Below are 26046 nucleotides of genomic sequence, written 5' to 3'. Positions count from 1 at the left end.
TATCCAAGGATACAACGTCTTTGGTGTTAAATGTCATATAAGATCATCTACCCAAGAAGATGAGTAGAAAAGAAAAAATTACTAGATATATTTTTAAAGAGGCAGCTTGGATTGATTTTCATGCCTAGAAACCACACCACCTGTATTTTCCTAGTCAGTTTAGATTTCAAATATCTTTTCTGATTTAAACCAGAGGCCACTGACAATTCAGAGAAGTTTCAGCATCCGAACAACATTACCTTGGCTGCTCCTAGAAAAATTCAAAAATTCGTTAAATGATACATTTAAAGCAATTCTACTTCTGGGTATTTACCCAAAGAAAACAAAAAGCGTGAATTCAAGAAGATATATGCACCTCTACGTTCATTGCAGCATTGTTTACAATAGCCAAGATATGGAAGCAACCTAAGTGCCCATCAATCAATCAATGAATCAGGAAGATGTGTTACACACACACTCACACAATGGAATACCACTCAGCTATAAAAAATGAATGAAATATTTACATTTGTGACAAAAATGGATGAGCCTAGGGGGTATTATGCTAAGTGAAATAAGTCAGACAGAGAAAGACAAACACTATATGATCTCACTTATATAGAGAATCTAAGAGACAAAACAAATGAACAAACAAAACGAGACAGAAACAAACTCACACATACAGAGAATGAACTGATGGTTGCCAGAGGGAAGGAGGGCCAAGGGATGGGTGGAAGAGGGGAAGGGATTCAGAAATGCAAACTTTCATTTATAAAATAAGTCACTGGGATATAATGTACAGCACAGGGAATGTAGTCAACAATATCATAATAAGTACGTACAGTGATAGATAGTTACTCGACTTATTGTGGTGATCACTTTGTAAGGTACATATATAAATGTTGAATCACTATGTTATATGCCTGAAACCAAGATAATATGCTATGTCAACCATGACATTAAAATGTAATATTACCTTTAACGAATGAAATAAGGCTTATAAAAATAGGGTCAGGGAGCATGGCTCCCCTCAGGCATGTGACCGCCTCCAGCGCTGGGCTTGGGCTCCTGGCACGGGCAGCCCTACTGGAAGCATGGAGCTCCAGGCCAGTGCCTGCCACGCAGCATGGGCTCCAGAAACACCAGCTGAATAAACAGCCAAAGCAAGCACGGCGGCGCTGGGACTGATCCCGGCTCTGAGAGCTCTCCCTAGCCAGCACCCGAACTTTTCCGTATGCTCCTGAAATCTTGGGAGATGAAGGGAATCATGGGCTGAGCCACAAGGATGCTTAAAAATTCTATAACATAGTCCTCGGAGAGTAAGACTGTACTGCTGCACAGTTTGTTGGTGATGTTTGACAGAAGACATAAAACAGAACCCACGCAAGGATCTATCCTCTAAGGAACTGTGGGGATACGAATAAGGGGACGTAAGTCCTGGGAAAACGAAGCAGATAACGGAGCTTCAGTCTCACCTGATCTCATGGGACTGCCCCCCTGGGGAAGCTGAGGCACAGACATCAGTAAAATACCTCTGTGTGAAAAGGGAGAATGTTCCATGAAGCAGTGGTGTTGAGAAGGGGAAGGGCACGTAAATATATAAGGGGGACCTCAGTGAGCAGTCTGTGAAATCATAAAAGAAAAATCTTCCCAAAAAGTCTTAATTACAAGAAACACAGAGGCACCAAATGAATTGTAAGAGGATGCAGTGAAACGCCAAAGTCTTCACACTGAGACACTGTATGGTCCCTGGCCTATTACCATGAGGCCTGGATTTATTTCCCATGAGCCCATATCCTTGCTTCTGAGCAGGGATGTGCAGACCACTGAGTCTCTAAGTCTCTCACATGCAGAAAGCAGCGGCTCCGCAGTAAAGCCAAGAGTAAGAGCAGACACACAGCACCCCAGGCCCCACAGGCGCTAGGTGCAACAAAATAGTCTTGCGTGCCTTTAAAAAGAAACACAGAATGTTTCCTTTGGCACCACAGAGAGTTGTGGTTACCTGCTGACTTAGCACTATGTTTGGCCTACTCAAAATTCATGTAGTAAAGTCTTCATGAGAATTTAATGCCTTCAAAATTTCCCAATTTTTCAAATTTGAAGAGCTCCCTGAGAGATTTGTTTCTCTATTCCTCCCCAAGCACTTTTCTCTGTCACAAAGATTTTAAAGGCCTAGTCCCTGGGAAGGCTAGGGACTTGTGCAGCTGGCTTTTCTTTAATGTCTTGGTTTGAAAGGTGGTGTGACACATTCATTGAAAATACCATCGTCCTCCAAAAGAGTCCCATGGTCCCTATTTCTTTAATTCTTCTCTGTTGCAAATCTTCTAAAAATGGATTTTTTGCAATGTCAGGGGCACCAGGTCATCTCAGGAAGATCTGAGAAGACAGGTTACCCAACCAGTACCCTGGGGTGTGGAAGAGGCAGGGCAGACACCACGGTAAGGACGGACCCGTGCTGGGCGCCCAGCGCAGAACACAGGAGCAGCAGCACAAACGCAACCGTGGTGGGCGCTACCCCATGGGGCCCACACCAACCTTTAACAGGGCCCACTTCCCCTCAACACTCAGTGCTCCAGCTTTCTGCACACAAGTGAGCTCATTCATGTTTCCTTCTATTTGCATGTGCTGTTAATTACCTCCATCCAGGGAGTTCCTCCTGTGCTCCAGGTGCAATTTGAAAGCATTCATCTTGCGGAAACTTCCTCACTCTTTCATGGTATGTTCTCTCCTTCTGGCATGTGCCAGGTTTTGTAATTATCTATTTCTGTGTATGTCTGCCCTCCCCCAAGAGCTCTTTGATAGGGACTTTGTCTTATTCATCTTTATAATCCAAGTGCCTAGGCTTGAGTCTCACAAATGGTAGGTGTTCAGTAAACATTTACTGAATAAATGAGTTCAATGCAGTTCGCAGCTTCACCATGTTTTCCCGCTTGCACAGAAAGCAGATCAACTACTACTCTTTCCTCACTTTTAGGGGTCAATGGTAAGTCCTTTTTGGATATAGGCCCCCTACGGTGTTACGTGTAGAATGTGAAATCTGCATTTTGAATTAGAGAAATGGTCCCTGACCGTGAAGATCCTGACCTTAGCACCAGCAAACTCTTCTGAAGCAGGAAGCAGTCCCAAAACGAGAGAGGACCCCACCTAGTGGAAGTCTACTGCTCACCACATCACTGCTGACAAAGTCAAGGTGGACAAATGCCTTTAGAGCAAACACAGCCTCAGCACAGCCCAAACAAAGGTGTTAGTATCGAAACACCTCAAATACCTGCTTTAAAAGCCTTTTGCCCCTTCCCTCTAACTTCTGCCTTGCTACTCTCAAAAATGGAGAGAAAACCAGAAATTGGATAATACTTTTTACTCCTAAAGAATGTATTAGCGGTAAAATTTAACCATGAAATATGATACAAAAGTAAACACTATTATTACATATTTCTCTGTCTGAAGTCTCAGACCTTCTGGGTTAATAGATGAATATTCAATTTTAGGCAAATGGAACCAATCATGAAAAGCAAATGTGGGCTCAGAAATTCACAGAGGTAAGTGCCTTTGTGAACTGTGAACCGTAAGAGGTGGTATCCAAGGATGACTCAACAACTCCCCGTTCTAAGTAATTGCAGGAGATCTCTCTAAGCTCAACAGCTTGTCTCCTGCAGAGTGTGTCCTAGCAGATTCTCTACAACTATCATCTAAATCTACCATGACAGCTCTGGGGTCTCCCCCAGGAGAGCTCCCTGCCTTAACACTTGGGTTCTTGAACACCAGGACAAGGGATGGATAGTTCTTAGATCAGAGGTGGCTGAAGGATGCAAAAGCCTCCAAAGGGGAAGGTGATCGTTTAAATTCTAGCTGAACATATCCGGGGGCCAAGCACTTTATTACTGATGGCAGGGATGAGACAGGCAGCTGAAGGAACTTTCAGGCTATACTTCCAGGGCAGAAGAGAAGAGCAACACACAAATAACTTATTGTTTATTCCTTCAACAGACATCTCAGTGCCTATCTGTGTTCCCAATATTGGGCCAGAAACAAAGAGGAAAGAGATGCTGTGGTCCTGTCCTCCACCCCCTTCTAGAAAATGGGAGGAGACAGACATGTGAAGGTCGGGCTGTGGCAGGTGGCTAGGATATTGATCTGTCAGTGGGGACATGGGGTTGGGAGGGAGCAATCCTGCAGGAGAGCGGGGTACGTATCAGGCAATGCTTCATGCAAAAGGTGACGGTTTTTGCTGAATCCTGAAAATGGAAGGATTCATGCAGTAGGATGGGATGGGATAGGATAGGACGGGGAGGTCGTGGAAACAGAAATAGGTGGAAGCACAGCTGGGCAGGGAAGTGAGAAACGAGCTGAAGAGCAGGGCAGGCGCCAGTGGCTGGAACCCCGCTCGATGACAGGCAGTGCCTATTCTGCTCAGGGAGTGTCTGTAAGTCATTGGCCTGGGGCCCTCTCTGAGCCCAGTAAATTTAACTAGTTCTGAGTGGAACTGGAAGAGATAAAAGGTTGTCACTGTCACGCCTTCCTTTCCCTCAAGCCTCTTTCACCCTTGGACGACTGCGGAAGAGAAGAGTACAATCTGGAAAAGGTGATGGGATGATAATGAGGATACCTTGAAATGAGCGGCAAAGGGCCCCCGTCTCTTCCCAAATGCATGGTGTCCTTTCCAGAAAGACCGAAGGTCTGCGGCAGGACTGGGATCTAAGCTGTCATTAGAAAGGTGTGCAAGGATCTTGAAAGCCTTTTGGAGGACTGGTAGTCAAAGGACACAAAAATGAGTTCTACCCGGCCCATGCATTCATGTCTTTAACATGGAAGTGTTGACAGCGTCTGAGGAAGCCCTGATCCCTGCCTGCACCCAGGGAGCTTCTGGTCCAGCAGATGAGACAGAGTTAGAAACACACACACGGGGTGTCCTCTCTAAGCCGTGGTCACTGTCTGAGCAAAAGCCACAAGAACTCAAAAAACAGCCACCAAAGAGCCGGCTGCTCACAAGGTCAGTGTCCACCGTAACAGCCCTCCTCCCTGAACATTCTCCTCTGCCTGGTCCACGTCTTTGTCAGCCGGTCTCTGTTGACTGTTGGGACGATCTGGCATTACAAGGCAAAAACGACAAGACTTCCCAAACAGCAAACATATTGCAGAGAAGTGCAAAGATTGTAAAAATAAAGCAGAATTTTATAATGTTGAAGAAGGCGAAGTTGAAGAACTGCTCAAATCATCTATAGATAATTGGAGTTGGTGGAGTTATAGCATTTAACAATAAAGAACAGACAAATGGAAAGGATGATGATATTACAGGTGCTTTGGAGGAGCAAGTAATTAAGAGAGGCCCTTGGGAAAACGGAGTCAGCTCTTAACTATTTTTGCTGAACTGGTTGGTCCTCTTTAAGATCAAAAGGACCCTTTCTGATCATGCTGCAAAAGTTACATGTGAACTAAGAAGGCTATTCTATTGTATGACTGGATACCTTTTTTTGGAAAAATAAATTACAACTCCCCAAATTAAAAATTCTTCTTCGTTCTAAGAATTCACATAGAGTTGGAATTATAACCTACATATTGCTAGTTAGAAGATAAACTAAGCAGCTTATGTTTATAATTTTTAGTTTTGTTTTTCAAGGTAATACTCCAGTCAAATCCCCTCTTCCTCATAGTTACATTGAAGTTTCAGTCCCCATTTTAAGTGAATTAATTTTAAAGTAACCTGAAAGTCCATGAATGCAGTGATTCTTTAAACATTCCTGCCCCCTGTGGTTAAAATGTGACATGACAGCTGCCGTAATAGGACCAGAGAGCAGCGGGAGAAGCTGTGTACTTGCGTGGCCAGGGCAGGAAGGCTTCCAGTGGAGGAGACACAGAAGCCTTTCCTGCCATAAGGCCCATGACTCAGAAGGCCCTGAAACAAAGCTTGTTGGTTGGCAGAAGTAAAAAAAAAAAAAAAAAATCAATCAATTCCTAAGACACTGGATCTAGTCTTCAAAGCCACTATGATCTATCTCGCTTTCCAATATTAAGGTCCATTTTCAAAAGTTACTGGGACTCAAGGGAATGCAAGTTACATTTCTCCATAAAAAAAAAAAAACAACAAACCTGTGATATTTTAATTTTATATTGTGGTAAACAAGTCAAATTGTAACTTAGGTTTCAGAAAAGTAAAGTGGTTAAGTGCCCAGTGTCCGGCCGACCAGAGCCGGAGTCCTGGCTCGACCTCTCATGGCTCTGATCCTGAGAACTGGGAAAAACAGCCATTTTCCACCTCCTGGGGCTGATGGGAGGATTAACTGGTGACAACATGCACATGACATCAGCTCAGTCCCTGGGCATGTATAAAGTACTCACCCAATATTTGATGTTCTTTAAGATTCCAACAGTTACAAAAATTATTTCACTCCTTTGGGAGAATGCTCACAACAAAAACTCACACCCATGGGGATGTTTTCTTTATCTCATCTTCTTGTTTCCTTTATTATTAAAATTTTATTCATGGATAAAATTAAAAAGCACACAAAGGGCTCTATAAAATCACACCACAAAGACTCTAAATTAATTTATAAGCCCCAAGACTCTTACTGGTATATGGGTAAGAGCTGCTCATTATGAGCTAAGGCTGGGCTGCATGTGCAATGGTTCTACGCAATTGCTGGCATGGCCACTGTCTGCCACTCAAGACAGAATTTTGGTGCATGAATGGTGAGAGCGATGCTGTTACAGCAACTGATTCACAAAAGAGAACCTGCATATGCATTGCTCTAGTGTTAATTCATAACATGGCCGAGGATGCCCATGACACACCAATGTAGGACCCAGCCGGCTGTACTAGACAAGTTCAGTAGATCTTGGTCCCTTTCCTCCAAGGAAACTCAGAGACAAAACTTTCACTGCAATAAAGGATAAGAGAAAATAGTTCTTTAAAACTTACACAATTTTACCAAGTTAATCTGGGACTGAATTATTACAGAAATTTCACCTATGTGGAACTCACAGAACCTGAATAAGGTGCTTTGGTTTGATTTTTTTTTTCTTTTTTCTTTTTGGCCACAAAACAGCCCCAAAATACCACATAAGACTTGAGCACCAAAAGCCCATGAACCTTCTTCACCAGCATGGACTGTGTGTGTGTGCCCCCCTCAAATTCATATGTTGAAACCCTAACCCTCAGCGGGGTGGTGTTAGGAGGCAGGGCTTTAGGGAGGTAACTGGTTTAATAGGGTGTAGCCCTCGTGATGGGATTTGTGCCCTTATAAGAAGAGACGGGAGAGAACTTGCTTCCTCTCTCTGCCTCTGCCATTAGGACACAGCAAGAAGACGGCCATCTGCAAACCAGGAAGAGGGTCCCCACCTGAAGCTGACTATGCTGGACCCTGATCTTGGACTTCCCAGGCACCAGAACTGGGAGAAATAAATTTGTTATTGAAGCCATCCACTCTGTAGTATATTACAGCAGCCCAAACTCACAACGAAAGGCTTCACATTATCTATTAATTCTCACTTTTAAACACAGTTTTAAGAAGCTCTGAGCAAGTCATTCCTCTGTTCAAAAACATTAGTGGCTCCTTTTTGCTTACGAAATAAATCCTAGGCTCTTTACCTTGGCACTAAAGGCACTCCAGGGTATGGCCTTAGTTTCTTCACCATTTTCATCCTTCTAGTTCTTACTCCCTGTCATCAAGCCAAAGGGGACTACTTCCTGTTCCCTGGACACAACCTGCGAGTTTCTGCTCAGTGCATTTTTTCATGCTCCTTTGGACTCCACATGTCCACGAGCCTCCAAAAGCCCATTTCAAGTGTAGCTTCTTTCACGGAGTATTTCCAATTCTTAGGTGCAAGGAACCCGTCTCCTTTGAGAATTGCTTGTATTTTCTCTGGGCCATTCTTATGATATATCACTTTTTCCTTTGTAGTTTATAAACATATCGTAATACTATATAGTACTAATAATATATTTTAATTATGGCATTTTAATAAGCATTATTAAAGGCAGGATTTATGATTAATTTACATGCTTTTTTCTCCAAGTACTTAATACAAGATTGCCCATAAAATATTTAATAGGAGTTCAATGAATGTGTTGAATATATGGAAGGATACACGCCTCCAATCCTTTGTATCAGAGGAAAAGAAAACACAAAATAGGTTTGTGTACAGAGTAGGTTCTGAACACATGCAGCATTGTACTTACGTGCTCATGTGAATATTTGTACCCACATGTAGCTCAGGGTTCTCTTCACTGGTTCTTTTTTTAATGCAAATGTTCAATAACAGCATTATTTATTTTTCAGGGATTAATGTATTTTTTAAAAGATTTTACTTACTTTTAGAGAGAAGGGAAAGGAATGAGAAAGACAGAAACATTGTCATAAGAGATAAACTGATAGGCGCCCCACACGAACCCCAACTGGGGACCTGACCCACAACCCAGGCAGGTGCCCTGACCAGGAACTGAACTGGTGGCATTTCATTTGGCAGGATGATACTCAGCTGAGCCACACTGGTCAGGGCTTAATGTATTTTTTTCCTTTCAATATTATTTTACATTGGTTTCAGGTGTACGGCATAGTGGGTAGACAAGCACATACTTTACCTAGTAGTCCCCAATTGCTTCCAGTGCCTCAATTGGCACCACGCATAGTTACTGCAATATTATTGACTATATTCCCTGTGCTGCACTTTACATCCCGGTGACTATTTTGTAACTACCAATTTATGCTCTTCAGTCCCTTCCCCTCTTTCACCAGTCCCCCAATCCCTCTCCCCGCTGACAACCACCAGTTCTATGAGTCTGTTTCAATTTTGTTTATTCATTCATTTTGTTCTTTAGACTCTACATGTAAGTGAAATCATATGGCATTTTTCTTTCACTGATGGACTTATTTCACTGAGCTTAATATTCTCTTGGTCCATCCATGCTGTTGCACACAGTAGAATTCTCTTCACTGGTTCTTGCTCATGGCCTGCCTCCCTTCTTTGGCAGATGCTGCTTGCAGATCCTGCATCCTTGTGTGATTGGAAAAGTAGTGCAGACATAGCAGGAACAAGTGTTCTTAAAGATGGCATTTCATATGGACTGTAATCCAGCACTTGGTCATTCAGTTCCTTCTCAGCCTGAACATCCTGGTTCCATTCCCTTCTCTACGTGGAATTTCACAGGGTGATTAGTCAGGGACGACCATGACATGCACTTTAGTTGTCTGGTGAACTTCTCTTTCAGGGACTCTGTGGCGCGTCTCTAGTTCTGGTGTCCTTAAGCAGCTTTCTCCCTACGAACACTAGTTAATACAGTTTTACCCCTTTTCTCAGTTAAGTATACATATTTTCCTTACTGATCTTAGTTGTTTTAAATTAACCTTATTCCATTTTAGAGTTATTTTTAAAAACCCAAATACATGACGAGTCTTGCCTTGTTCCAAGATGTTTGTGCTTTTGAAAATTGAAACGGGTTAAGAAATTTGTAATTATTTGCTCTCTATTCAAACTATATTATCAATGTACATTTGTATTTTCTTAATGTGGTGAAGTAGGAAAGTGAGCATAAGCATTGTAGGGGCATGATTATGTTATTAAAATAATAGCCTGGGCCTAATGGAGTGTTTTATACATACATTTATAATGAATTCAATTAATACCAACAGAACATTTTGAGCTGTCATTTAAAATATTCTAGCTCTCTCCATTCTTTCCTTTCCCACAGGGAGGGTGGCCTCATTCCCAGCTCATGTCCCAAGGGAGGGCTGTAGCATGACGCCCTGGACCAGCCTGAACCTCAGGGGGGGCCTTGCACAGCAGCAATCTCCTCAAAGAGAGGGTGCTTTCATTGTTGGGGTGCCATACAAGTAATTCATTTTATCACCATCAAAAGGGCTCCGGGCTTATGAAGCCATGTTCTCAACGGAAATAAATACATACACACACACATACATACATACATGCATGCAACGAGTTAACTATGAACCTTGTAAGGTGAGATAACTTATCATTTGATAAAGCTGATCCATAAACAGAGGTTATCTTTTCCTGATACAGCCTCGGAGTATTTATTTGAGATGCATTACGACTTGTGATGAACAAATAAGGGAGTCTGTTACTCATTTCTCCCTCTAGGTCCCTTTACTTCCTGATGGTCTCCCTGCCCTTCATTCCTGGGCCCCCTGACCTGAGACCAGTGAGAGGAAAAACCGAAGTCACTCAGTTTGTATTAGGAGATGCGAACTACTTGCTGTAATAACACTGTACCGGCTAAGAACAATTACGGAGGGCTTTCTATGTGCCAGGCACTATACAGGGCATATTAGGCCCATTATCTCATTTACTAGCAAACCAGCTCCTGATATGTAAGGCACTAACCTCCATGCATTTTCATTAGCACTATGGAAGCAAAAGACACAACACAGAGCAAGAAGCTGGAGGCTACAGTGCCCAAAGTAACTCGTTCATTAGAACACAGAGAGTAAGCTGATGGGGAGGAAGCAGAGGGCATGACGTCTAAGTGATCGCTCTTTTCTCTCTGCGGGTCACCTGGGACTTCCAAGCAACAGGCAAACCTGATTACATTCCGCCCGTCCTGGAGACTGCCCACTCTCCTGATCTATTCCTGTGCTGTTCACTTACTGCTACTATTGAGGGAAATGGAGAGAACAATTTACAATCTGACAGGACTAGGAGAAGAAAAGAAAAGGCAAAGCAGTAAACATCATCCTGAAGCCTGAGGATCCACCTACCTCATCTTCCTGACACTCAAACTGGTACATCCAAAAATTCTCCATCTTCACAGGTGCTTTCTGGGCAGCAGGGCCTGCTGTGGTGCCTGCACTTGCGAGCTGAGGCTAACTCCTGACCTCAGTGCCCGGCTGGTGGATTGTTTCCAGGGGTGTTAGTTGCCCCAGTCAATAATGCAACTTGTAACAGGAGCTGTGACCACCTCCCAGGGCGTCTGACCCGTCCACATTAACCCCTCCCCACCCAAATGGCGCAGGCTGTTACGCATTACTGGTTGATCATCATCACCTGATGTTTCTCCAGAGGGGCTGGCCCACGCCTTCTGGTGGCGACACCTACTATTTCTGGGGAAAATAAACTCAATTCTGAGGTGCTACCAGAAACTTTCACACATCTACACTCTGCTATGTTTATAGAACTTGTGAATAAAAAGCACCCAGCTTATGTGGAAGGAAGGAGCAGGAGTTGCGAAAAAGATGCTCTACCAGGACCCATGCTAGAATGCACCTGGGCATTTTAAGAGAACGTTGTGGCCAGCCAGGGCCTGGGCTTCTGGGGACATGGGGTGCTGGGAGTGGCCCCTCACCGCCCCTTCATGTGTGCCGAGTGCCTCTGACATCCTTGCACTACCATCTGTGTGAGGGGACACAGCAAACCAGCTACACAATCACAGAGAAGAAAACTGCCCCCAGGATGAGCACGGTGTGGCCCAAACCAACGCGTGATCCCAAACTGGGTCTGAGAGCGGGACCGTGTCTGCGGGTCCTCAGCTGACTAGAGGAAGGTCAAGAGATAAGGATGGAGCTGGGCTGGAGGGAAACCAAGGTGGGCAGGGTTGTTCTGAAAGCAGGGGACAGGAGTTGGACAGAGAGGTTTCCCAGAGTGAATCGCTCTCTTAAAGATCCATGGCAAAGGGGAAGTGTGTGGATGCATGAAAGATGGAAGGCACAGGGACATCCAAGAGACCTGTCCTAATTAATGGCTTTAGCCTTCTCTCTCACCAGAGTCTTTACCAGGCATGCAGACAGGTCTGAGTCCACTTGTTTAGTCAACAAGTTGTGGCAGTGTCAAAAGGTAGAAAAAAGAGAAGCAAAGAACTTGAGCAGACAGCTGGAACATTCACCCGTGTTCGTGGGCAGTTTCCTGTGCCGTGGACAACTGTAGGCCAGGGTGGGAAACAGGATCAGCGGGAGGCTGTCCCCTCAGGCACTCCTCTCTCCCTGCTTGCTTGAGCTGGTGTTTCTGACCACCTTCCTGGCAGCTGACTGCACCTACTACAATCCAGGTCAGCCTGATGCCCCGTTCAAGGGCGCCTTTTCCAAATGGTCAGCAGTGCAGGAGATATTCCTTCCTAACTCATAGCACTGGGCGTCCCTCAAAACACTTTCTTCTTTCCATTTATTATTTAAAAGATAGAAAAATCTCTGAGCGCTGATTCTCCAATATCCAGATTGAACATCCCCTAACATTTATTCCCCCCCAGCTCATGGGTGAAGCCACTTCCCCCCACTATCACTCTTTAAATGTGGTTTGGATTCATGCACCACTCTGGACAGGCGGAAGCCATTACAATCTTCACTGCTGCTGTGGAAAGCTTGTAATTTTTTCAGTTATTAATCAGAGAGCCACCATCACATATAAACTCAAAATCACCAGAGAGACTGCAAAAAAGCCCTGCCAGGCCTTCTGGAAAGTTATAGAAAGCATCTACATATAGTGTCCTTTTGGTGTCACAATTCAAAATTCTTTCCTTCCCTTTAATGTTCAATCGGCACCTGAAACCTGTTTAATTATTCACCACTGCCTTCTCCATGCCTCATCAATAATGGATAACACCCGTGATGGAAAACTTCACGGCCGCAAGGAGGCGGTTGAGATGGGAGCATAAAGAATATGATCCACACCCGCGGGAGAAACCAAGGCACCAAGGTGACGGCCAGCCTCAGGACCTGTCCTCTCCTGTTCTCTCTGCACCGTTATGTCCCTGTAACCTTGTGTCTCTCAATCTTCTTTGCATCATGGCATATGTCAACTGGAGAAGCTCTGGAGCCCCAGAAGAAGCTGCTGGGAGTGAAGGCAATGAGCCTGGTGGCCCAGTTTGCCCCATCCCCAAAATCCAAGGAGATTATCCGCACACTGGTTGAAAAGCTCTGCTGTAACTTACAAATAAGTCTTTACAGGAATTCTTTTGACGCTGGCAGTTCCTTGAGAATAAAGTTAAAATCCTTCTCTTACGAAGAATCCCCATGGACACATTTGTTCCTTTGAGACAATCCCTCGTCTCTCCCATTTCCACAAACCCTTCTGAGCCCCAGCTCCCTCTGACACAGCCTCCTGCCGCACCTCTGTGCTGGCTCACACACCTGGTCCCTTTTTCACCGCTTTGGCTTTGTTCTGTCTGCCATTTTGGAATCTGCAGATCTGCCTGTTCTCAGCCAGATGAAACAAATACAGCCCTGGAGTTGGGAATGGCTGACAACGCCAATAGCTGCTGTGTCCTTAGGTTCTAAGCCCAGCAGCTCTTTGCTGGCAAAGGTAATGACAGATACCAAACGTGACTGGCCAGGCTCCTTGGATGGAGCTCAATGATCCCCACCTCCCAGTATTCAGACCCCTGTACAAAAGACTGTGAATTCCTTCTTGCTACCGGACACTATAGTCTTATTCTCCTGCAGAGTTTATTAAGTGAGCTTCCACGTGGGAGAGTGCCCATGTGGCAAAAAACCAAGGATACCTCTGACCAATATTCAGTTGGGAAGTCCAATGGCCCACGGGGATCTGAATGAGCACGTGAGCTTGGGAGGAGGTCTTTCTCCAAAAGAGCCTTAAGATGACCACAGGCCTCTGACACCTTGATTGCAGCCTCTGAGTGGACCTAAAGCAGAGAGCCATTTAAGCCATGCCAGCCGGATTCAGGATCACGGAAACTGAGAATCAAATGTGGCTTGTTTTATGCCACTAAGTTCTGGGCGATTTGTTATGCAGTGGTAGATAACTATAGCCAGAACAGCAAATAAGGCTTCAGGTGAAAACCTCAGGGGCAGAGGAAGCTTGGAGGTCTGACTGAGGGCTCAACAAAGGACTAGCCTGTAGTAGATCATAGACTGTGCACAGGCAGGGCCCGTGTCTATTTTAGCCAGAGCCCAAGTCTCAGTTGCTGCTGTATCCCTGGGGTCCTGCACAGTGCCTGAGTTTTGGAGGAACTCGAAAGTATTTGTTGAATGAGTGGATGATAAATTGTGAGACAGACTTTCAATGTGTGACTAGGGACAGCAGTCACAATTTCCTCTGGTTCACTGACAAAATGATGAATAGCAGAGCTCTGTGGTCAGGCCCTGTTTCTTATTCACAGGCAATGTCCTGTATGTAACCGGTGCTTGATTAAACCCAAAAGCATTGTCAGGGGAACAACTATTCAATATGACAGTTGTAACAACTCAACCCAGTCACTTTATGGTGCTTCGCATGGTGGGTGGTTGAGAACACAAGTTAGTCCTTTGATAGCATTCGCCTGTCCACGGAGAGGTACCCTATCAGTTTCTGAGGTCTGCTTGGTAAAATACACCGGGGCTCAGTTTTGTTGCCCTGAGAGCAGATCCTTTGGCTCCGAGGTTATGCTTCTTGGACAGGTTCCTGGGATGCTGACCTGGAGGGTCTGCCAGTCCGCTTTTTCATTCAAAGTCTGAACCATAGAAAAGAACAAAGTAGGTTTTAGAGCCAACACTGGGATGTCTACTCTTCCAAAGGAGGCCAGGAGAACAGTATGAGGTAAGGATGCATGGAGTCTAGCCCTTTTCAGGCCACAAGCGGACACAGAATGGATCTGGCTATCCTAGATCCCTGCCCTCAAATGCCAAGGATACATCACATGCCAACTAGGAACTGATCCACTTGGGGAAATTGGGCCTCAACACAACATAAATTCGTTTTAATCTGTCTACTTGATTTCAGATTCCATTTCAATTCCATCTCTTGTTATCCACATCCTGGAAAAACTATGGCTGGCTGGACTTCCCTGAGGAGGGTGGATCGGCAAAAGGAAATCTCTCAACTCAGAGTACCTTCACAGGAATCTTCCATGAAAACAGAATCCTCAAGCAGTAAAGCAATTCTTTTTACTCACTCTTGTAAGTTAGATAACACAGCCCCAAGGTCAACGGGATAAGATCCTGCTAACGAGCCTTAATGAATTAGCACGTGAATTTGACCTTGGTCAATTTTTTCCTAGCAACAGTTTAAAAAAAAAAAAAAATCCATGTAGGCTGAGCTGAATTCAGCAGTGGGAAAGGGAGAGAGGACAGGGAGGAGGTGACATGAAGGAAATCAAGGCCCAGATGAAAGAAGGATGTTCCTCCACCATCTTTACATCACCTTTCTCAAAATTAAAAAAAAAAAAAAGTGGGTACAAAAGTGCATATGATGAGTGAGGAAGGTGTTAACACCAGACCTTCGCTTCCTGGCGTTTTGACAATAGCTCCTTCTCAGCACGAGAGTGGCTGGTTTCTGACTAAGAAGTGTTAGTGCTGAACCAGTTTCCTGCCTCAAAATACTTTCTCCAATTGGTCTTTAAAACTGAAGAAACCGGTAATAGGTAAATGTTACCTGAAGGGGGTCATGCATGTTGCCATTACCACTAATTAGCAGTTTTGTTTGACTTAATTAGACCAGCTCTGGAAAAAAAGGCTGATAATATATTTCTGCTTAAGGTGGAAGCGGAGAGCACGGGTGCTGTGGAGAGCACAGCCAGGACTGGCGGGGCAGTAAAACCGCAGGAGCACTCTGCGCTGTGGGGCAACTAGAAAGGAGACACCAGCCTGGAGAGAGGGAGAAAGGGTGCTAACAGTCAGCTCCTCCTCCTTCAGTTTGCCACTGACCAGCCTGAAATGTTAAGTGAGCTTTGACTTGCTGAACAATGAATACACCAAACTTGCGATTCTTATTTCACATTTCCATAGAGAGCTCAGTATCTGCAAAACCATTTTCTCCCGCAGACATCCTAGGAGATAAATCTAATAATTCATTCTACCAGTGGGGAAACAGAAGCCAAGGAAGAAAGCAGGTGATCAACTCAAGGTAACTGCAGCAGGTCAACTGTAGGGCAAATCTTCCCATATAATGACTACTTACTAAACATCAACTCTGGGTGACTTGCTCCAATAAAAGAGGAGGCTAAGACACTGCCTTCAACAGACTGACAATGAATTGGAGAGGCAACAGGCTAATGCACAGGTGTATAATGCACAGGTGTAAGACAGGTGTATAATAAGATAGTAAAGAATCAGGCATTCAACTGTAGGCCACAGTTTAAATTGGTGGTTACTGATTTTGACTGGCCCTCAGAAACACTAATACCAGAATCCGAACTCCAGAGATGCTAATTGAGAAGTCTGAAATCCTGGAATGTACCCATTCAAAGCAGGGCCCTGACTGTATTGAATGAGGCAAATGTGATCTGGATGAAGGTGAGAGCCAGCGTGGTAAGAAGTGGTATGGAGGCAAGCGGGGATAAGCAGAAGTAGATTTTGAATCTGTAAGCACAAGGTCAGTGAGTTAGCTGTGTGGGGGGGGGGCGCGGAGGGGGCGGGGCGGGGAGTCCTTATGCGTCAAAGGAGCCATAACGGTCTCAGCCCAGTGAAGGCTGCCGAGCCATACCTGGAATTACTATTTCCTGGGGGAATCTCCTTATCTTTGCCTAAGGTAAAGGGTACGAGACATCCAGAATGATGTGCCCTCTAAAGTTCTGTGAAATAAATGTGTCAAGAGACAGTGACTGGCTGGCCAAGGCTATGGGGTCATATGACACAGCTATTTTCAGCCATTCCACCTGTGAAACTGAGGTCAAGATGCCCAGGTTGGCCCCAAATCTCCTTCAATCTATTCCCAGCCTGATTTCATTTGTGTTATGGTGTCCCACTGGAATGGTCGGACCAACTCACGAGGTCATCCAGGCATTCCAAGCAGGCAACGAAGAGCCTGTTTCTCAATGTGGGAAAATCAGGAGAAATTGCCAGTGGCACTCTTCAGGAGAGTGAGGTGGCCTTTGCTGAAGTAAAACGAAATCCTCTCTGTCGCTGCTGTCAAGAAAGCATCAGTGAAAACTGTGTTTCAAAGAAAGTAAATGGAGAAACTACGTTTTTGTATTAAGAACATGTTGCCAGTTGCACGTGCAGTGCGGGTATTTCTTCTCATTTTGGAGATAGTCACATTTATAGATAAATCACATTTCAGAATTCCCCAGGACTCCATGAACCCAGAATGTAATTGGGTTACATGTGGAATTCAATTATCTCTGAAGTATCTGTTGTTCTCCCTGCACCTTTCCTTCCTCCCCTGTCTAACCCCGTCCACTTATCATAGAAAATGTCCAGAGTGCACAGTTCGGGGAGCTGACATAATTTTTTCTAAAACTCCTGGGTAGTTTCTTGAGCCCTAACTTATTAAGAGAGTGTGTCAGACACTCAAAAGTGCGGTCCTGTATGCTCTGCTTCTATCTAGAAAGTGACAATCAAATTCTCTCTGGCTAAATCGTCCATTCTCTTCCCTGCTGCTTGGCCTGTCACTTCTTGGCACGGTTTCACACAGGCATTGACTAGTGAGACAATCCATTAAAAAGTTGAGAAAGATTCCTCTTGGGAGTGGAGTCAGGTGAAGAGAACAAATCAGAGCCTGGGCGTTAAAAAAACCCAATCTTTCCCATCACTTACTTTCATGCCACGGAGCACAAAGTAATTGCAGCCCTTGCCTTCTGCTGTGCAGATCATTGGACAAGTTTGCTCTGCTGATTCTAACATGGCCATGGTCTAATGTTAGTGGGGAGGCACCTGCCCAGCCTTGTAAACAGTGCCTGCCTGGCGCTGAACTGACAGGCGAAACTCTGAAGGCGAGTTAAAATAATCAGAGATAATACTTCAAATCTGGGAGGAGCGAGCAAAAGCACACGTTCTCCTATTTCCTCTTGTTTTCTCATGGCTGAAATGAGCTGTTTGCTCTCCAAGAGAGATTTCAAGGTCAAGGCTTTTCCTTTTCAAGTTGCAACAGTAAGATCATTACATCTTCAAAAAGTTACTCTGGTCACATCGGGCCCTCACAGTTCATGGAAAAATGGCTCATTGTTGTTGTTGTTTGTTGTTGTTATGGAGCACTCAATTCTCTTCCATCGAGCATTACTCTCCTTTGGCAGAGACACAGCAATTTATTGCTGATCCTAGGTTGTAGAATGGGCCATTAAATGTACCCTGGTAAAGGCAGGCACCTTGAAAACATTTCATTTTTAAAGCAAAAACCATTACCCTAAATAAGTATCCAAACCTGAGGAGAAATGTATGCATCCACGTTTGATCTCTGTAGCTGTTAGCATCTTCCTGTTATCCTTCCCACATGTTCAGTGGTTTCTGAACTGCAGCCTGTTTTCAAGCCCACAGCTCCCGAATGCTTCAGGGTTTGCATTGTCAAAGTGCAAACCCACTTACCAGTTAAAGTTCTTCACCTTAAGTGGAACAGCCCCTGCCTTGACCTACTTTTTACTTCTTTACTCCTGTGTGTGTAATGTAAGCCAAATGAAAGTGTGTACACTTAGTACACACACACAGCATGAAATTAAAATGGAAAACTTAGAACATTTATCTTACCATATTACAGTTAATAAAACAGCCGTTCTTCTAAAACTTGTGCGTATAATACACAGAAGTGTTTGCCTTTTTCTACTTTTTTTTCAGGAAAACAGTAACAATGAAAGGATCCCTCTGTACAGTGAATATCTCTAAATAATGATTCCAACTCTTTTATAATTTTAATATAAGGCAAAGAAATACATGAATGTATTTTTCAAAGTCAAACAATACTGTCTAGTTTCTGGCAAACACTGAGGTCTCTTTCCCTACTTTTCTCCTAAGTCTCTGAGCATTTCTTCTGGTATTTACTATGATACTCATAAGTAGCATGTTTTCACCACTCACCTCAATTTTTCAATTTTAGACTTGGCTTCTACTTTAAAGGACTAGGATTTACCACTTTTGTACTTCACCTTTCCTTACCCTCTCAATATTATGCTTTTTGATTAATCAATATTCAGTGTTTGTAGTCTGGAGACTATGTACTTGCTCTTCCCTGTTGAGACACACACATTATATTATTGCATTTCTTGCCTGTAAACAGTTGTGTTTACTGAGAAAAATAACTGACTTGTTTTTCCATTCGTTTAGTTTTCTGTGTACTAATTAATAATTCATGCCAAACTCTCCTAAAACAATCCAAGATTCCCCACATCCAATACAATGATATTAGGAAATCTCTCATTTCCATTCATTCTGGAAAACCTCCTAGGCCACACAGCATTGGGTGCCGCCCTGGCCTGCATTACAGCTGTCACCTGGGACCTTCTTCCCCGTCACCCTGGGGAGCCCCTTTGTGTCTTTCCTATGTTCGATACTGTTTCCCAGATCTTGCATCTTCTTTCTTGATTTATGCTCCCATTTGTGGGGAGCAATTGTCCAGCAGCTTCCTGAAAAAGGATATATGGGAGGTACGTTTTCTGGGACTCTGTGTATCTGAAAACATCATTAGTCCACCTTCTCACTTAATTGAAAATTAGACTAGGTGGAGGTCTCCCAGTTTTTTGAGGAATCCAACACCACTGTGATTCTTGATCATTTGGAACCTGCTTTTATCTTTCTGAAAGCCTGCAGGATATTCTTTCTCCCTTGTGTTCAGAAATTTCTGTGAGTCTTTTTTGTTTCATTGTTCTAGGTACCCAGTGGAATCTTTAATCAAGACATTCTCATGTCAGTTGGTTCTAGGGAACAATCTTTCAAAATTTCTCCATTTTTTCTATGTTCCTACTATTTTCTATACTTTTGTGCTAATTGTTCCACTTTGTTGAAGATTGCCTCTACTTTGTCTTCTAACCTTCCTACTGAGGGATTTTCTTAAAATGTTAATTAAAAATGTCTGCTGTCATATTTTTTAGTTAGAAAATATTTAAAAAATTTTTTTAAAAATAGTATCCTATTCTAATTTAATGGCTTCCTTATCTTCTCTTTCCTTTCTGAGGACATTAAGTGTTTTATAGCTTTCTTCTGCTCTGAGCACTGCCTTTACTTCTCCAAGTTCCTTTTTTCATTTGCTTTTGTGTGTGTGCATATGTGCGTGTGACTTTGTCTTTCATGTTAGAGATGTTCTTCAAATGTCTGGTGATCCTTGGATGTCCACATATATTTAACAGTATGTCTCAAAAGCCCATGTGTGGCAGTAACCTTTTGTGGGGTGATCAGATGGCGGCCCAGGTATTAAGCTTGGGAACTCCCAAACATGAGCCTCTGTAGGTATCTTCTCAAGGGCCTCTTTCCCCAGAGAGGAATACCCTGATCTGCTGCTCGGGCCTGGGGTTGGGTGGGCCCTGAGTTTGACAGCTAAGACCTTAAAGGCATCCTGAGTCCCACTGGTCAGGAGGCCCTGTGTTCCACAAGGCTCTTCCTGCCCCGTTCCAGCTCTTCCCTGGTTCACCCTTTCCTTACAGTAAACCTCGCTTCATCCTCTGTGGGCTGGGGGAGGAGTGGTCACCTGGCCACTTGAGCTGGACAAGGGATGTGGAACCCAACCTCTCCTGTGACAGACTTTCAAAGAATCCCTTTTCCCTAGCCATATTCCTGCCATCTGAGGGATCTGGTGTCTCAAATCCCCAAGACTCTTGGGGGTCCACAGCACAAATCCTTACAGATGCTCAGCAGAGGAGATAAAACAGAAGCCTATCAGTGTCCTTGTTAGAATCGATCAGGCTATGCTACGACAGCAAACCACCCAGATCCCCAAGGCGGGAGACAACAAAAGCTGATTCCTCTCTCACACTGCATGCCCACGGCGTCAGCAGGGGGCGCTGTTCATCATGGTCACTTGGGACTCGTGCTGACAGAGGCTCTGAGTCTTGTGACATGAGCCTTCGAGGAGAGACCTCAGCTCTCATCTGCTCCTGCCTAGAAGTAGCATCGCTTGTCATTGTTCCCATTCTATGGGCCACGCCTGCTTTGAGGGGAGGAGAAAGTGCAGTGCAGGAAGAAGAGGACAACTGGACATTTGGGGAGCACTAACGTCCCCCACATCCAGTCACCACGTTGATGTTCCAAAATGTTGCTCTCAGCTTGCCGCTGTTTCCTCTGTCTCTTGGTGCTTGTGGACGGGGATATATATAGAGATATATATATCTATATATATCCCCACATATATACACCCATATATATATATATCCCCATCCACAAGCACCAAGAGACAGATAAATATATAAATTTACATATATATGTATATTTTATAATAAAACAGTAAATTTTACTGTTATTTCAGTGTAGCTCTAAGAGGAAACAGAGATAAACACCATTTCAAGCTGTGGAACACACCACCCAAAGAAGCCAACACCCTCCAATTAATGCTGTGTGCTGCTACCATCTACCTCTTGATCCTACCGTTTGACTCTTCTCTACTCAGAATGACTTTGTTGCCGTAAAAGAGACTGGGAGGCTGTGGAACTTTTGGGAACTGGTCCTTCATTAACAATATTTTTCAAGAAGGGGGTTGCTAGGTAGTGTTCAAACCCACATCTGGAAAAAGAGAAAGTCTTTACTAAAAGCAAAGCACTAATAAGCATTTTTTAAATTTTCAGAAAACAATTCTTTCCCCTCAGTACTGAGCATCTAGTATGTGTTCAATGTGTTCTTGCTAATGAGTAATCCTATCTTGACATTCTGTACAAGTCACCAGGAAGCAAAAGCCAGTTTGCTCCAAGTGAAGAGAAAAAAGCTCAGATTCTGAGGGAATTAAGAGGAGTGTTGAAAGCCGATTTTGGTATCAGCAGTTACCTCTGGCCAGTGGTAATGCAGGTGTTTTTTCATGTGCTTCACTGCAGCTTCTGGTCATGCCAGTTGAGAATGCACAGCTTTTACGGTCAGAACCGCGGGGTCCCTCCTCCAGGCCTGCTGACCATAACCGCAGCACGACGCCCCTTTTGTTAAAACTGTGCCCGCGCTAATGAAATTAGTTAAGGCTCAAATCCACAGATGTATAATGGGGAAACAGCCCAGATGACACATTTTTTCCCCTTTAAATCAGTGGTTCTTAATCTTTTGTATGCTTAAGAATCGCAGGGAAAATGTACAAAACAAAACACAACAAAACCGGAACAAACAAAAAGCCCAAAACCCCAGACCGCTGGGCCCCGCTCAGGTATTCTGATTTGGGAAGGAAAGGCAGTAATTTGTATTTTTAACAAGTACCTCCGAGACAGACTTCAGACCACATTGTTTTTAATAGTGCCTCTCATTTTCTACATGGAATGAGCATTCAGTAAATATTTTTTGATGCTGAGGTGTAAATCAACAGAAAGTATATACTTATATTTTTCCCCCATAATACCATCAGAGGGGTAGCGAATGAAGGTCTTTCCTACAGCTATGGCATGACAGATGAAATACAACCCAAAAATTCAAATGGCTTAAAACTAACTGGGGGAATATTTTAAGGCACAGGTTAGGTTTCTGGTTTTGCTTTTTATTAACTCTTCCTAACCCAGTAAGCCTTACCAGTTTCTTAGCACCAAGCTGAATTTCTCAGAGTATGGGTTTCTAAAGCATCGTCTAATATTCTATAATTAGTTCTACCTTCGGAATAAAACACTCTGTGAGAGGGTTGTTGTCCTAGTGTAAATGAATAGAGGCAAGCCTCCCACCCTATTGTGGGCTGTGCTGTGGGTTCATTGCGAGGCTGCTGGGACAGCATGGTTGAGCTGGTCGTTTCATGTGAGAAGGCTGAAGGAAGAGGCCAGCATCTGGACTTAATGATCCTGTGGCTTTGTCCAAGTTTCTAAAAGAATGTAGAACCAGGCCTCTTGCCAGCTCCCTACTTTTGAAAACCTGTTCCATTTCTAATTCGTTTGCAAAATGCTTGCTGCAATCCCTCCCTCCGAGCAGGGAGGAACCTGGAAACAGCTGGAAGTTAAGGGGAAATCTACCTGTTGAGCACATCTGTTTTGAACCTTTTGGATGTAAAGCCTGGAAAACAGAAGAGATACAGGGCATTGTGGAACTAACTGACCCAATGCTGCCCCCTTGCTGGGGAGGATGCAGATTCTTTCCCATCAGGTTTCGAGCCTTTCCTTCAAGGTGCCAGAGACAAAATCAGCTAATGGGGAATGTTGATTGTTACTCAAAGAGGAGGTGAGTGATACCTCTCTGACCTTCATGTCCCTTCCGGTATAAGTAAAATGAACAGCTTCCAATAATGGTTTCTTACTCCAAAAGATATATTGAGAAGTAGTCTAGTGCAATGATAAAATGAAGAATTAAATGAAATTGAATTTAACCTCTTGGCCCTTGTCTTACTCCAAGCTCTCATTTTAATTGAAATTGCTTAAAAATTTTTCAAGAGAGTGGGAAAGTGAGAGTTGGGGCAGAACGGGAATCTTTATAACTAGGTAGTGGGGCAAAGGTTAGTCTTCTTGATTTATTTTGAATAGACTGTAACACTCAAGCTTGCTATGTTATCAAATTTCTTAGGTATTTCAAAAATGAAAAATTATAATGTTGACAGGGACAACAATAGCTTTCTGTAGCTCTTCACAGAGAAGCATAATTCAGTTTAAAGCCAAAATCATGTTTTTTTGGGACACGAATAGGACATCCTGATACTACCGGAAGTGAAAACTAAGCACTTATTGAAAGTCACAGTGAGGCACAGTGGGTGAAAGAATGCAGAAACTCCGGGCAGAAAAGCGCTCTAAAATATTTCCTCTGAAGAGGCCACACTCCGTGTCCCAAGCCTGTCAGGGGTTTCTTTAAAGCAGTGCTTCTCCAATTCTGGTCCTGGGACCAGCAGCATCAACATCACCTGGGAACTTGTTAGTAACAATGTTGAACTTCACCTGAACCCTGTGAGCCCACAAAACAGCAACGTTTAAGAGCCTACCCCCCACCCCCACCCTTCTGTGTTTTGGAAACAGCTTACTGCAAAGAACCCCTGTCCCATATGACTTAGATAAGACTCACTCACAGGTGTCCCCTTATTTACCTATGACAAAGCCAGACATAGACCCTCCACATTCCAACTTGCTGAACTTTGGATTAATCAGAACAAAATATTTGTTAACCAAGCTTTGGGTAAGCTTCTCTGCTTCCTCTAGGTCCTTGAACTTTGGCTAGTCTACAACCCCTCCTTCAACAGCCCTTCCTGATAATATGCTGGTTTCAGGTTAAAACATTTTCTCATCTGCAAATGCATTCAAGACATGCTTTCTTCCCACCCTCTCATACCTTCCTTGCCTAACCCTAGAGACTTGCAGATCTTAGAGTCAGAGTTTCTACTGCTAGTCCTCCCTCCCCCTGCCTCCCCCATTGCAATTGTACTTTTCTTCCCTTTGCAATACTCCTTTCCAGTAAGCCTCTCCTTGATCAATAAAGACTTGTGGTGGGTTTTTTGTTGTTTTTTTTTTTTGCTTGTTTGTTTTTCACATCAGAAATAGAAATTCTCAGGTCCCATCCCAGACCTTCTAAAGGAGAATGGAGGGTGGGGAGGCAGGGGGTGAAGGGTGTGTCTAAAAATCCAGTTCTGAACAAGTGCTCTAGGAGCAGTCTGAGAATCACTGATGCACAGCAATCCTTTTCAAGCCTGATAAGCATATTCAACACTTTGATTTCCAGCCACCTGTGTCTGTTTCTTTTTTGCTGGTGGCCAGCTGCTTTTTATTTTTAAATATTTTATTGTATTTTTTCCATTACCATTTAGCCCCCTTATATCCCCCTTCCCCCAGCAATCACCACACTGTTGTCCAACTCCGTGAGTCCTCTTTCCTTTTTGCTCAATCCCTCCCCTCTCTAACCTCCCTCCCCCACAGCTGTGATCCTGCTCTCTCGGAGTCTGGCTCTCTTGTTTCACTCGCGCCTAAGTGCAAGTTATTTTTGAGGCTTACAATGAACGAACACATTTTTAGCATCCCCAGCAGGCCATTTATCTGATCAAGTCATTTCCCAATGACAAACAAGGCCGCGCAGCATTGGTCTCCCCGCCTGACCACACGCAAATCTGAGCAGGCCGCAACCTGCGCGTACTTACGTCTCCATCCCCCGGCCTCTGATCCTCACAATCTCGGGTGGGGCTAATGTCTTGGCGCATGACCCAGATGGGCTCTTTGGGCTCGTCAGGGGTGTAAGGCGAACGGATGGTCCTGGTTTTCACCTCCTCGATGGCCTCCTTGATGTCCTTGATGGCCAGCGAGATGGCATCCCTCTTCTCCTTGTTGTACCGCTGCACCGCCTCCCCGCCCACGGTGCCTGCTGCCCGCTGCTGCCCCGCTGGCGCTTGCAGCCCGGGGCTGTCGGGCCGGCCCCCGCCTGGGGTGGAGGAGCGCTCCAGGTCCTGCTCGGCCTCCGGCATGTCCTCAGCCGCCTTGTCAAGGCTCTGCGAGCTCATGCTCTGTTTGACCTCGGCCACGATCTGGTCGATGTCCTCTTCCTGCTCGTAGCTGTCCATGCGCGGATAGGGCGCGAACTCGGCCTCCTTTTCGGGGCTGTCGGACTCACCGTCAGAGCGCTCGTCGTAGTGGTGCAGCCGCGCGCCTAGAGCCTCCTGGCGGTACGCAGCCGCCTCGTCGCGCTCCTCCTCGTACAGCCGCAGACCGTCGCGCGCGTCCAGCTCGGGTGCGTCCCCGATCTCTTCGTACACGTGCTCCTGGAGGGCCCCGTAGTCGGCGTAGGGCTCGGCGTAGGGCTCGTCCTCGCCGCGGTGGAAGAGCCGGTGCGTGTAGACGTAGCCCGAGTAGGCCGCGTTCATGGCCTCCTCGTGCTCCAGTGAGTGGAAATGCAGGTGGTTGGGCAGCGCGCTGCGGTGCGTGGCCTCAGCGTGCTCGGCCTCCGCCTGCTCCGTGTACTCCTCGGCCTCGGGCCGGTACTGCACGGCGTAGGCGCTCTCGTCCTCCGGGTCCTGCGCGCGGTCCGGGTCGTAGCCGTCGCGGGCCGCGGCGATCACGTCACCCTCGGCTGTGTCCGTGTGGTTGTGGAAGCCGCTCTCCGTGCTGGCCGAGCGCGCCAGGCACTCCCCGCGCTCCTCGTCTTCCTGCGGCCCGGGCTGGGCGCGGGGCCCCTCGACAGCGCGCCCGCGCGGGGCCCGGCCCGCATAGTGGTGCTGCTGCTGCTGCTGCTGCTGCTCCTCTTCCACCTCGGGGCGCTCCAGGTCGGCCTCCACCGACTCGTTCACCTCCCCGCCTGCCGTCTCGTCGGTCACCTCCACCTCCGCGGCCCCCTCCAAGTGGTTCATGGTGGGCGTCGGGGACGGCTGGGAGAGAGGCTGGGCCGGCTCACTGCGCTCTCATTTTGCCTCACCTGG

The 26046-nt window shown here is 45.2% G+C and overlaps 1 protein-coding gene across 1 annotated transcript in view; it reads right to left on the bottom strand.

Moving 5' to 3' along the window:
* The window catches only part of APBA1 (amyloid beta precursor protein binding family A member 1), a 204885-nt gene that overhangs the window by 36430 nt on the left and 142409 nt on the right, over positions 1–26046 (bottom strand). Inside the window, exon 2 of the mRNA XM_054583040.1 lies at positions 24778–26046. Coding sequence (XP_054439015.1) covers positions 24778–25977 — 1200 coding nt within the window. The 5' untranslated portion in view covers positions 25978–26046. The remainder of the gene's footprint in view (positions 1–24777) is intronic.

Source organism: Pteronotus mesoamericanus, unplaced genomic scaffold (assembly GCF_021234165.1).
Source record: "Pteronotus mesoamericanus isolate MK-2021 breed Mesoamerican mustached bat unplaced genomic scaffold, CSHL_Meso_final contig_73, whole genome shotgun sequence".
NCBI lineage: Eukaryota > Metazoa > Chordata > Mammalia > Chiroptera > Mormoopidae > Pteronotus > Pteronotus mesoamericanus.
Note: the sequence above shows the minus strand (reverse complement) of the source record. Positions and strands in the feature narration are given on the sequence as shown.